We start from the raw sequence: 13324 nt of genomic DNA on the forward strand, positions 1-13324 counted from the left end.
CCCCAAACGGGTCATGTTTGCCAGGTCTCCTGACAGAATCACAAGTGAAATAATTAGCTCCAACTGTGGCTCGTTTAAAGTGTGTCAGTGAGTAATGAGTACACCTGTGCACCTGCTGGGTGACCTGGAAATCGGGAACTGTTTGAAAACCTCTGTTGTAGACTGATCACAAAAAGACAAATTTCAGTGCAAAGTACCCAGTAATATAGTATAGAAAAGGGGTCTTCAACCTTGGCCCTCCAGCTGCTGTGGAACTACACATCCCAGCATGCACTGCCACCTTTTTGATATAACAGCATGCTAAAACTATGGCAGTGCATGCTGGGATGTGTAGTTCCACAGCAGCTGGAGGGCCAAGGTTGAAGACCCCTGGTATAGAACCTTACACCAACCATTAATAGCCAATTTCTGTAACTGTATCTTTGTCTCTCCTCCATCATTAATAAAAATGGGCCAAAGGCTTCTGTACTTTTATTACTCTTTTTTTGGACTGAAATTAAACTTGGCATATTCTCAGTTTAAAAACTGGGTATAAAATCTGGAGGTGCCGGTATATTTATGCGTATTCTGTTGAAGTCTGATCAATCATTTGACGATCTAGAAGAGGCAACAGAGCGGCAAGGGTTTCCGAGGCTTGATCTATTTGGCTTTTGTAAGGATGGCACATAAAACATTATTGTGTTTTCGTTAACAACATTTCAGAAGGTGTATAATTTTATTACGATATAATGAGCTCCCTACTTCTGACTCGGTAATGGAATGATAAATTCGGTTTCAGAAGGGTATCGTGCAGTGCCATTAACGTCTTTTTTGCCAATCGAGTTTTATGCTCTCTCATCTCCCTTGGGTAGAATTTTATTTTATTTTGTTATGACCTAATCAGGAGGGCATCTGAAGACTCTGAGTGACACAAGTAGATCTGCTTACAGCATGAGCGTGTAGGACAAACCTCCAAGCTGAGAATTAATGAGCTGTCGTCTATTTTACCAAAGTTGTATCCGTAAGAAAAATATTTAAAAGAACTGTAACCCTATAATTTGTCTAATATAAACTGAAATGATTAATAATAATAATAATTATTCATGCTATTGAACAACTTCTGTTGGTGCTAGTATAATCTGCTTGCTGAGCTCTCGTTCAGGAGAGGTGCCATTGTTTGCCTTCTCTTCCCTATGCTCAGTTTACAGTAAATCCTGCTGCTGTACTGCCTTCTTTGTGATCATCGCCTCTTCATACAATAGCTTGAAGGAATGGCCTAGTTATATGATTTTTGTAATATAATTTTTGGGGGGAAGGTGGGGGGAGAATTATTTGGGCATTGCAAGGTACATAAATGACAGAAAAAACACAACTTAGGCCAGATAAAGAGGTGGCAGATCCTCACAGATTATATATTATAGTATTCAGGACCATGTGTGAGAATAGAACAGGGCCATGTGCCCCTTGGGTATACCCAGAGTTTCCAAAGTGCTGGGTCACTCCCAGTCCTCTCTATACTGCTCTACAAACACCCTTGCTGTGCCCACCCACCTGTCCCTCACACACACAGCATTGAGGGGAATCCATTAGTGGGGCACAGTTCTCCTGGAATTGGGACAATAGTCCTGATGTGCGGGACAGTCCCCTAAATCGGGTGCATTGGGATGCTGGGTACATGACTGATGCAGCTATGGAGGTTACATCGACCATTCTATAGGCCATATTCACTTAGGTGCGAAAAACTTTTTCGCAGAAAACTGCATCGCGAGTGACATTTCGCCATGCGAAAAGTTTCCTCCGTATTCAATTTTGGAGACTTTTTCACCGGTGCGGAAACTCCAATGTATTTGAACCTGTGAAAAGTTTTGCCTATGAATAGGTGTCAAAAAAAAGTACAGAATTGGGGTTTTGGGGTGCAAACCTCGGAAAACCTCCCTGCACCCTTGGGACAGTCCCCCAAAGGTAAACTGCGTAAAAAAAGTTTAAAAAATACTTTAGATCACCCCAAAAAAGTGTTTTCATTTTGGGGGCGAAAAAGTCCAAAGTTGAGTTACAAACTTAATAACTAGCAAAATAGACTCCAGGGGGTCCCCAAGTATGCCCCAGGTGTTCTTAAGTTTGCAGGTGGTCGCGGCAGGTGGATTTTTTACGTTTATTAAAAGTTCACTTTAGCAACTTTAAAATATGCTAGCACCCATTTTCATGTACCCCAAATTTGCTGGGACTACTTATTTTCACCAAAAAAACCTGCTAAATAATTTTCTTCACCACTAATGCAAAGACACTAAATAGCAGCTATTGAGACCATTTAAGAACCCCAAATACCTTCAGCAGAGCTATTCGGGGGTATCTATAGTGATCCCCAATGTCGATGCATCTTTTGGGGGGTGTCAGGCTGATTTCCCCAAATCTGACAGCACTTTTCGCATGTTACAGTTTCGCCGGGTCCCGTTTTCGCTGATTTCTTTTTGATTACGGGGATAAACGGGGACGAGCACGATACTTCTTCGCACTGAAAACCAGTGATGTCAGCGAAAAGTACGGGACTTTTTGCATCTAATTGAATATGCCCCTATACCGGTGATACACTGTAGGGGCCAATTTTAGAAACTGTTGAAAAAAAAAAAAAAAGTTGTTATTGACAATAAGAAACAATGGGTCTCATTCAGACCCGGTCGCAAGCACCGATGCGCTCGCAACCTGGTCGATGGTTAGCCCTGCGCATGCGCAGCATGTGCGGCGCTGTGCGTGCGCAAGCCCCGGAGCGAGAGAGAATCTCTCTCACTCCGGAGCTCTCTACAAAAGGGGCGGCTGTCGATGTTGATCGACAGCTCACCCTGTTTTTTGGGGGCGAGGGGTTATTTCACAAATGGAGGCGTTCCTTAAGGGACTCCTGCCGTTTTGTGGGCGGCCGCACTGACCTCAATCAGAGCAGGAAGCTCCCTGGGGCTTGCGTTTGCCAAGACCCAACCTTAGGGTCTCGTTGCAGGTCGCGATGGTGTTCACCATCGCGACCATCACCCTGGTCGGTTGCTAAGCTGTGGGTGGTAACCCACAGCTTAGCTAGCGACCAGGAGGCCACACTAAAAAAAAAAGGGAAGCGGCCGCCCTCATTCAGAGAGAGCGATCGCTTCTTGCGACCGCCTCTGAATGAGGGCCAATGTTTTTCTAGTGCAGTTTATTAGCGGACTGGCTGCCCTGTTCTAGCCCCTATTGTAGTAATCTCCCTTGGGAGCAGATAGTGGACTGGTGAAGGTGATAATCAGGGCTGGCAGGAAAGTGAAGCAGATCTCGTAGATCCTGATCGATCACACAGAAAGAGACAGAACAAAGCCTTTGCTTAAATTCTGGAATTGGACCATAAATAATAACACAAGACCCTTATGGTAAAGGTACCTGAAATCCCATGGGTCTCCTATGTAGGTGGCAAAAATTAGGGTTGACCATCAATGGTTAGCTGGCAAAGGTAGATGGTTTTACCCATGGGCGTAACTACCATAGGTGTAAAGGATGCAGCTGCAGTGGGGCCCAGAGCTGAGGGGGGCTCATCTTCCTTCTCAAAGTTAAGTGTGTTATATATTTTTCACCATTGGGTGGTACAAAGGGCCCCTTACAAACTCTTGCTATGGAGCCTTCAATTACCATTTTAACACCCCTAGTTTTACCATTGGTTTCAGAGGCTTGCGCATGCGTGGCTGCGAACTATTGATGTTTCAGCCATAAATTGTTGTCCGACTATAGTTCAAAACCTTCAGCTATTGATGGCAGAGCACTCAATGGGATGACACCCTTTCATTGCCAGTATTGACCTTCCTGTGAGTTTTATACTAGGGATACTCATCACAGTCATAGTTTAGGCTTGCTCTGACCCTGGAAGCGCCCACACAAGCACAATATACCCCCTCACTATTGCATTCAATGGAAATCCCTACCGAAGGTACAGCTTGCCTTATGTCATACTTCCTAACATTTATCCAGGAGAAATCAGGACAAAATAATCTGTGGAAACCATTTATTTATTTCATTTATTTATTTATTTCCAGCCCCAGTGGAGCTTACACTCTATTTTCCCTATCACATGTACACACACATATACACACTAGAATTAATTTTTTGTTGGGAACCAATTAACCTACCAGTATATTTTTGGAATGTGGGAGGAAAGCAGAGTACCCGGAGGAAACCCAGACAAGCACAGGGAGAATATACAAACTCCACACAGTTAGGGCTGTAGTGGGAATCGAACCCATGACCTCAGTGCTGTGAGGCAGTAACGCTAACCATTACACTGTCTGTGCCTCTTATTCACCCTAGTGCACAATAGCCACACCCACCCTCTGAAGCCCCATCCCTTTTTGGGTCCGCGTACAATGGTCCTGCCGGAATTTAAATGTATATTTGTGATAAAGAGCTGTATTGAACATTCACAGGTGTGTGTGTGTATATATGTATATGTGTGTATATATATGTGTATATATGTGTGTGTGTATATATGTATATGTGTGTATATGTATATATATATATATATATATGTGTGTATATATATATATATGTGTGTGTATATATGTATATGTGTGTGTATATATATGTGTATATATGTGTGTGTGTATATATATATCTATATCCCAATGGAGGCACTCACCAGTCAGATGTAGCAAAAAGATGATTTTTTCCAATATTATCAAAAAGTTGAAATAGCATAGCGACGTTTCGGTCATATCCAGACCTTTTTCAAGCCAATAGCACATATCAACGATAGCGACAATCAGACATATCAACAATGTACAGCCACAGCTCCAAGATATGTATATATATAAAAATATATTATATATAGACTTTGCACTTGGCTGTCTTGCTATTGGGAACTGCTGTTATGTCTCGATAAAGATCCTTAAATGGGATCGAAACGTCGACTGATCTTATGCACCTTATTGTTTTAATGGTAAATTAAACCTTTCTATGCCTCTTTACCTGGTGAGTGCCGATAATTTTTATATATATACATATATATATATATATATATAATAGACTTTTTGGCAAACCCCGGCACTCACGTATCCAAATAAATATCCTGCTCAGGTGCCTTCCTGGAGGGACAGCACCCCCAACACGTCTCCAAGTGACGCCTGTCAGTGGAACTTGCTGTACACAATGTCCGGACCCATTCAGACTGCCAGAGTAATGTAAATGATCTTGGTGTGCAGAATATTACAATGAACTTGGGGAGATGCAGCAGCAAATACTGGAAGCATGAGGCTTATTGTGCGTCATACAGAATAAATGGTGTAAAGTAGGGGGTTATCAGGCATAAAATAAATATTTGGCTTTGGGTCTATGGCGTGATGTAGTATTAATCTGCCCCTAAGTACAGTATGCACAGTTGGTATAAATAGGGCACGTTAACTATTCATCCTTTCAGTGTAATCTTTATTTTTCCTCCCTACATTACTGCATCAACTTTTACTGAATCACTGTGCATCATTATTAGTTCAAACAGAATTTCCTTTATTAAAATTACTGTACCAATCTTTGTCCACCTACTTTAAAATGAGGGTACTCCATTTGCAGCAAAATGACTATTGGAGAGTTACTGAAATGAAACATTTTTTAAAAAAGTTGCACATTTAGGGCCATATTCAATTTGAGGCGAAAACCCGTTATCATTTTCGCCTGTTTGCATTATCCCTGTATTCAATTTCAAAGACTTTTCATAGGTGCGAAAAGTCTTTGTAAAAAAACAGGGATAAGTTTTCTCCTTCCTTTAGCTGGTGAAAAAAAGTGCAGAATTGGGGTTTAGGGGTGCAGGCTTAAAAAAAAAAATAGCCTGCACCACTGGGAATGGCCCCTCAAATTAATGTATGTAAAAAAAAAAAAAAAGGGGCACCCCAAAAAATGAACTTTTAATTTTGGTTGTAAAAAAATAGCGAACACACTTCTAAAATAGCGATAATAAATCCACAGGGGTTCCCTTATATGCGGAAGGTGTTTTCTGCATTGCGGGTGGTAGCGGCAGGTATATTATTGAAGAATGTTTAAAAAATCATTTTAGGGAGTTAAAAATATGCTTGCACCCATTTTCATGTACCCCAAATTTGATGGGCATAGTTATTTTTTCCCCCAAAAAAATTGCTAAATCCTCTTCTGTATCACCTTCTTCAAAGCCGCATTTATGCACCTGCCGCGGCTATTTAAAAACCCGACTTCCCTTCAGCAGGCAAAAACGGGGGTACCCATAGTGAACCCCCATGTCTTCATCTTTAGGTGGGTCCAAGGATGTTTTCCCGAAAATTCCCATTTTTTTTGCCGCTCCCAGTTTTGCCGGGTCTCGTTTTCGCGTCCTTTGAATACGGGGAATAGTGGGCACGCGCGCAATACTTTTCTGCCTGGAAAACAGGTGAAGGAGGCGAAAAGTCCAGCAGGCGAAAAGTCTGGACTTTTCGCCTCAAATTGAATACGGGCCTTAGTTGTAATTTGTTGGCTCTTTAGTCTCCTCTAGGTGGTGCTGTCTGCCTTGCCTTCTCTAGAATGCATTTCTGATACAGGCTGAGTATCCCATATCCAAATATTCCGAAATACGGAATATTTTAAGCATGACTGAGATAGTGAAAACTTTGATTTTTGATGGTTCAATGCACACAAACTTTGTTTAAGGCACAAAATTATTAAAAATAAAGTATAAATTGACCAATAGGCTGTGTGTATAAGGTGTATATGACACATAAATAAATTTCATGTATGTACACAAACTTTGTTTGAGCCACAAAGTTATTGAAAATATGGTATAAAATGACCTTCAGGCTGTGTGTATAAGGTGTATATAAATCATAAATGCATTCTGTGTTTAGATTTGGGCCCTATAGCTAAGATATTTTAATATGGCATGCAATTATTCCAAAATACAGAATGTTCCGATATCCAAAATACCCCTGGTCCCAAGCATTTTGGATATGGGAGACTCAACCTGTATTGCTCCTGGCTCTATCTAGATATCTAATAAACGGTTATACATTCAGGCAAATACAGTAGGTGTCACACTTAATAATATATTGGGCATGATCGCATTAAATGTTAAAGCTGTGAGACTGCGTCTTTGATTCAATTTTGTTTAACATAGATAGATGTAGAGTTTTGTTGTAATTTTGCTTCCTGTTAGTATTTTGGAAGTTTTTTTTTCTATAGTAGCAGCGTTAATTCCTTGTCATGGTTAATAATGTTGCCTGTACTGTGCATTTTTTAATGTCGCTTACACACTTGCAGGGTGCCTGGAACATTTTGCATGAAGAGCCCATATTTGATTTAGCTATTTCCTAATGATCAGTGACATCACTGAGGCACAAGGCACTTTTTTGCCTATTGCCTCGGTGATGAATATTGCCTCAACATTGTCGGTCTTCACTGTGTGTAGACGAAGGGGGGGCACTTTAACGGTCCCATATCGCAGGTACCAATAGTGATTAGCCAAAGGCTGCACAGTTACTCTTCCCAGGTTTTCATTGGAAGTCTAATAACTTATTTTACGAGCCAGCAGTTAATATGAAGTTATTTTCTCCATTATATTCACTGTACGAACTTTGTAAGAAGCACCAAATGTGTTCTCCTCTGTGTCTCTTTAAAGCAGGATAATAACTTGTCTGGACATTACGTTAATGATGGTACAGTGCCTTTAATGTTGTATTACCGTATATACGCCGAGTATAAGCCGACCCGAATATAAGCCGAGGTACCTACTTTTACCCCAAAAAACTGGGAAAACTTATTGACTCGAGTATAAGCCTAGTGTGGGAAATGGCAACAGCTGGTAGTGCCCCCTATAGTAATTCCCCCTGGTTGTGCCCCCAGTAGTAATCCCTCCTGGCAGTGCACCCAGTAGTAATCCCCCCTTTCAGTGCCTCCAGTGGTAATCCCCCCCTTTTAGTGCCCCCAGTAGTAATCCCCCCCTGTCAGTGCCTCCAGTGGTAATCCCCCCCTTTTAGTGCCCCCAGTAGTAATCCCCCCCTGGCAGTACCCCCAGTGGTAATCACCCCTTATAGTGCCCCCTGTAGTAATCCCCCCCTTGTAGTGCCCCCAGTGGTAATCCCCCCTTTTAGTGCCCCCTGTAGTAATCGCCCCCTGGTAGTGCCCCCTGTAGTAATCGCCCCCTTGTAGTGCCCCCTGTAGTAATCGCCCCCTGGTAGTGCCCCCTGTAGTAATCGCCCCCTGGTAGTGCCCCCTGTAGTCCCCCCCCCCAATAGAGAGAGACGTGATAAGAATTAAAAAAAAAAATCACTTACCTGAAACTCCCGCTCCTGGTCCCGCCGCTATCCACTCCTCCGGCCGCTTTGCATGGTAGAGACGTCGTCATGACGACGTGTCTCCCATTACCCACTGCGGGAGCCGGAAGATGGCTCCCGCAGTGGGAGCAGCAGCAGCCACTGAGAGTCTGACAGACTCTCAGCCGCTGCTGATTACACCAAACACGCAGCTGCCGGCTCCGGCGGCTGTGTGTTTGGCAGTGTGTAGCACTTACCGAACTCCGTCCGGTCAGCGCTACACTTCACTCGAGTATAAGCCGAGGGGGTACTTTTTCAGCACAAAAAATGTGCTGAAAAAGTCGGCTTATACTCGAGTATATACGGTTGTATCCTTCTTTTCCAGTAGTATACGATAGCTCATGTAGCCTATAGCCGTGCTATGCAGAACAGCACAAAACGATGGAAGTCAGTTAGTGGCCACTTCAAAAAATTCCTGTGATGCCCAGTGCTCTCTATCTTCCCAGCTTCGCCCCAGGTGCAGGGCATGGCTGTACTGGTACATGGTACTTGCACGGCAGTAATGGCATTTGCAGTAAGATGCACTGCTGTCTTGTACTCTGTATTACATTTGTCACTTTTATTCTATCTATAGGAAACTACCTGAATGGGAAGAAGGGGAAGGAGAGGAGACCCCAACATTCAGCCACTGGAGCGCCCCACGTGTGTATGTCATAGCTGTCAGTGTGCGTCCCTGTCTTTAACCACTTCCAATAACTGCATTACTGTTGTCCAACCATCTCCTGTTTTCTGATCTCCTTTCAGGGTAGAAATTTGGAGAGAGCCTGAAGTTTCCCTTGGAATCAGCATTGTTGGTGGGCAAACCGTTATAAAACGCCTCAAAAATGGGGAGGAGCTGAAAGGGATTTTTATTAAGCAGGTCCTGGAAGACAGTCCCGCGGGGAGAACCAATGCCTTGAAGACTGGAGATAAAATTCTAGAAGTAAGTGTAATAGCAAATACAAACAATACAGTCTTACCGACCAATTGAATTGGAGACGCTGTGCCGCTGTACACATCCCGCAATGTTTGGCTGCGCTCCTATTTGCCTATTAGGGTAGGCTGAGCATCGCTAGTTTTCTATGGGGTGCAAGGAGAAACTAGCGATGTTGCTGGTCGCGATGTAACTTTCCTGGACAGCACTTCACGGCCAGGCCGCTAATTGAATTGCCCCATTATCCAGCTTTTTCCTTTTCAATTCTGCACTGTATTTGTAAATTTGCAGTATGGTTTGCAGAACTGCCACGATCATTTCATTCTACCGGGTGATGTGGTTGGATTGGGAATAGGAGAATTTAAGAGTAAATTCCAAAATTGAAATGTTCAAAACTTACAGCTACAGTTCATCTGGAAAGTATTCACAACGCTTCACTTTTTCCACATTTTGTTATGTTCACCCTTATCCCAAAATGGAATAAATTAATTTTTGTCCTCAAAATTCTACACACAATACCCCATAATGACAACGTGTAATAAGTTTTTTTGAGATTTTTTTGCAAATTTCATTAAAAAAAAAACACTGATGGAGCATACACACGGTCAGACTTTTCTTCAGATCTGAACGATAATGATTTAAAAAATCGTTCAATCGGTCATATCTGAAGGAAAATCTGACATATCTGTCAGATGAACGATTTGAATGATGCGCGTTCCCGATGGTCAGATAACTATATCTGACATCTGATGTGTTTGCAGTCAGACTTGGACGATTCCATTCATTTTAATGCGGTCAAAAATCGTTCAATCGTTCATCTGACAGATCTGACAAATCTGACCATGTGTATGCTCCATAAGAAATCACATGTACATAAGTATTCACAGCCTTTGCCATGAAGCTCAAAATTGAGCTCAAGTGCACCCTGTTTCCACTGATCATCCTTGAGATGTTCCTACAGCTTAATTGGAGTCCACCTGTGGTAAATTCAGTTGATTGGACATGATTTTGAAAGGCATACACCTGTCTATATAAGGTCCCACACTTGACAGTGCATGTCAGAGCACAAACCAAGCATGAAGTCCAAGGAATTGTCTGTAGACCTCCGAGACAGGATTGTCTCGAGGCAAAAATCTGGGGAAGGGTACAGAAAAATATTTGCTGCTTTGAAGGTCCCAATGAGCAGTGGCCTCCATCATCCATAAAAAGAAGAAGTTCGGAGCCACAAGAACTCTTCCTATAGTTGGCCGGTCATCTAAACTGAGCGATCGGGGGATCGGGGGATCTTGGTCACCTCCCTAGTCAGGGAGGTGACCAAGAACCCGATGGTCACTCTGTCAGAGCTACAGCATTCCTCTATGGAGAGAGGAGAACCTTCCAGAAGGACAACCATCTCTGCAGCAATCCACCAATCAGGCTTACATGGTAGAGTGGCCAGACGGAAGCCACTCCTTAGTAAAAAGCACATGGCAGCCCGCCTGGAGTTTGCCAAAATGCACCTGAAGGACTCTCAGACCATGAGACACAAAGATTGTACTCTTTGGCATGAATGCCAGGCGTTATGTTTGGAGGAAACCAGGCACTGCTCATCTCCAGGCCAATACCATCACTACAGTGAAGGATGGTGGTGGCAGCATCATGCTGTGGGGATGTTTTTCAGCAGCAGGAACTCGGAGACTAGTCAGGATAGAGGGAAAGATGAATGCAGCAATGTACAGAGACATCCTGGATGAAAACCTGCTTCAGAGCGCTCTTGACCTCAGACTGGGACGACGATTCATCTTTCAGCAGGACAACGACCCTAAGCACACAGCCAAGATATCAAAGGAGTGGCTTCAGGACAACTCTGTGAATGTCCTTGAGTGGCCCATCCAGAGCCCAGACTTGAATCCGATTGAACATCTCTGGAGAGATCTGAAAATGGCTGTGCACTGACGCTTCCCATCCAACCTGATGGAGCTTGAGAGGTGCTGCAAAGAGGAATGGGCGAAACTGCCCAAAGTTAGGTTGCCAAGCTTGCGGCATCATATTCAAAAAAGACTTGAGGCTGTAATTGCTACCAAAGGTGCATCAACAAAGTATTGAGCAATGGTTGTGAATACTTATGTACATGTGATTTCTTAGTTTTTTTTATTTTAAATAAATTTGCAAAAATCTCGAAAAACTTTTTACATGTTGTCATTATGGGGTATTGTGTGTAGAATTTTGAGGACAAAAATGAATTTATTCCATTTTGGAATAAGGCTGTAACGTAACAAAATGTGGAAAAAGTGAAGCGTGGTGAATACTTTCCGGATGCACTGTAAATGCACCATGGGACTAATAGTTTGTGGAACAGTTCTGTAAATTTTGTTCCTCCTGGTGACGTCGCCTTCCCGTCTTATTCCACTGAGCTGGACGCCTACCGGTTCCTCACCCCTGGGACTTCCATGGCATAGTTACCAACTTACCCTAAGTTTCAAGGCTTTAAAGATTTGTTCCTGTACAGTTTCTGTATTTTTCAATCTAACCATTTGTACAGTACAATTTGTGGAGCCTATGATCTAATCCCCCGACCATAGGCACACAAGTGCGCACAAACAATAGGGAAAAATTAGTCAGAAGCGAAGCCCAATAACCCAACAATATATTTTTGACTTGTGGGAGGACCTTTTAGAATATGATGAATATACAAACTTCATTTAGGTAGCATCTTGCATTGCAAGGAAGCTTAATCGTGTAGTGCAGGACTCTATAGGGTGTGGTTACATGCATCTGCTTAGCAGCGAAGTTTGAAAATATCTGTAAATATTAAAGTATTACATATGTCAATTGAGACGTTTACCAGGTTCAATGTTCTTCATGTGTCTCTTGCCAGGAGTATAAGGACCTGTCGGATGACTTATGTTCTGATACAGGGCTCTTTTAGTCTGCTGCGGCCCTTCAAAGCTTTTTTTTGCAACCCCCAATATTTGTGACGATCTCCATAATCTTCTGTATGACATAATTGTATTGTTAGTATTTAGCATAGTCATAGCAGAGACCGTAGGAGAGGTAACCAAGTTGTTGGATAATAGTTGCAATTACATAAATTATCTGCCTCTATCGCCGCTGGTGTTACTTACAGGTGCTAACCATTCTGTTACCATTCTAACCATTCTGTTACCATTCTAACCATTCTGTTACCATTCTAACCATTCTGTTACCAGTCTCACCATTCTGTTACCAATCTAACCATTCTGTTACCATTCTCACCATTCTGTTACCATTCTAACCATTCTGTTACCAATCTAACTATTCTGTTACCATTTTACCCATTCTGTTACCATTACAACCATCCTGTTACCATCATGTTACCATTCTCACCATTCTTTTACCCCAGACAAGTGTGGGAATTGCATCCCACGAACACAGAGTACCGTAAAACCTCTGCCTTCGTTATCAACTAGTGAATTTAGATATTAGTTTAAGCTATGGTATCTAGAATTATTGCATTTTATTATTGTACTCCCTGTCTGGCCATTATGTAGATCATTCCCCCCTTCCAGTTGCATTGTTTTAAATGTTGGTACTAATTTGTACATTACTAAATTTGCAATAAAACTGATTATGTGTTTCAGTTGTTAAAAATGTTTCCTATGATAGAATAGTGACACAGAACCTGTATTTGAGGTGTATAATTTGCCTCTGAATATAATTTCCAGGTGTCGGGTGTAGATCTGAGAGAAACCAGACACGATGAAGCTGTGGAGGCCATTAAAAATGCTGGAATTCCCGTCGTCTTCGTCATCCAGAGTTTATCGGCTGCCCTACGGGTGAGAAAGCGCCAAATGCTGAGAGATCATTGTATCAAATGGCGTATTAGTTATTCGTCCCTGAGCAAGGGAGCTCTATATTTTGTTGGGTTGCTGTGCATACGTAACAGACCTGGCTGTGAGAGGAACACTGGTGGGAAGTACATAAAATAATGTGTAACAGACCTGGCCGTGAGAGGAACACTGGTGGGAAGTACATAAAATAATGTGTAACAGACCTGGCCGTGAGAGGAACACTGGTGGGAAGTACATAGAATAATGTGTAACAGACCTGGCCGTGAGAGGAACACTGGTGGGAAGTACATAAAATAATGCGTAACAGACCTGGC

At 42.6% G+C, this 13324-nt stretch overlaps 1 protein-coding gene across 1 annotated transcript in view; it reads left to right on the forward strand.

The window, feature by feature from the left end:
* Positions 1-13324, forward strand: part of LOC148443280 (inaD-like protein) — a 75132-nt gene that overhangs the window by 41895 nt on the left and 19913 nt on the right. Inside the window, exons 3-5 of the mRNA XM_088463020.1 lie at positions 8863-8934; positions 9033-9210; positions 12885-12995. Coding sequence (XP_088319146.1) covers positions 8863-8934; positions 9033-9210; positions 12885-12995 — 361 coding nt within the window. The remainder of the gene's footprint in view (positions 1-8862; positions 8935-9032; positions 9211-12884; positions 12996-13324) is intronic.

Source organism: Taudactylus pleione, unplaced genomic scaffold, assembly GCF_031769625.1.
Source record: "Taudactylus pleione unplaced genomic scaffold, aTauple2 ptg001313l, whole genome shotgun sequence".
Classification (NCBI taxonomy): domain Eukaryota; kingdom Metazoa; phylum Chordata; class Amphibia; order Anura; family Myobatrachidae; genus Taudactylus; species Taudactylus pleione.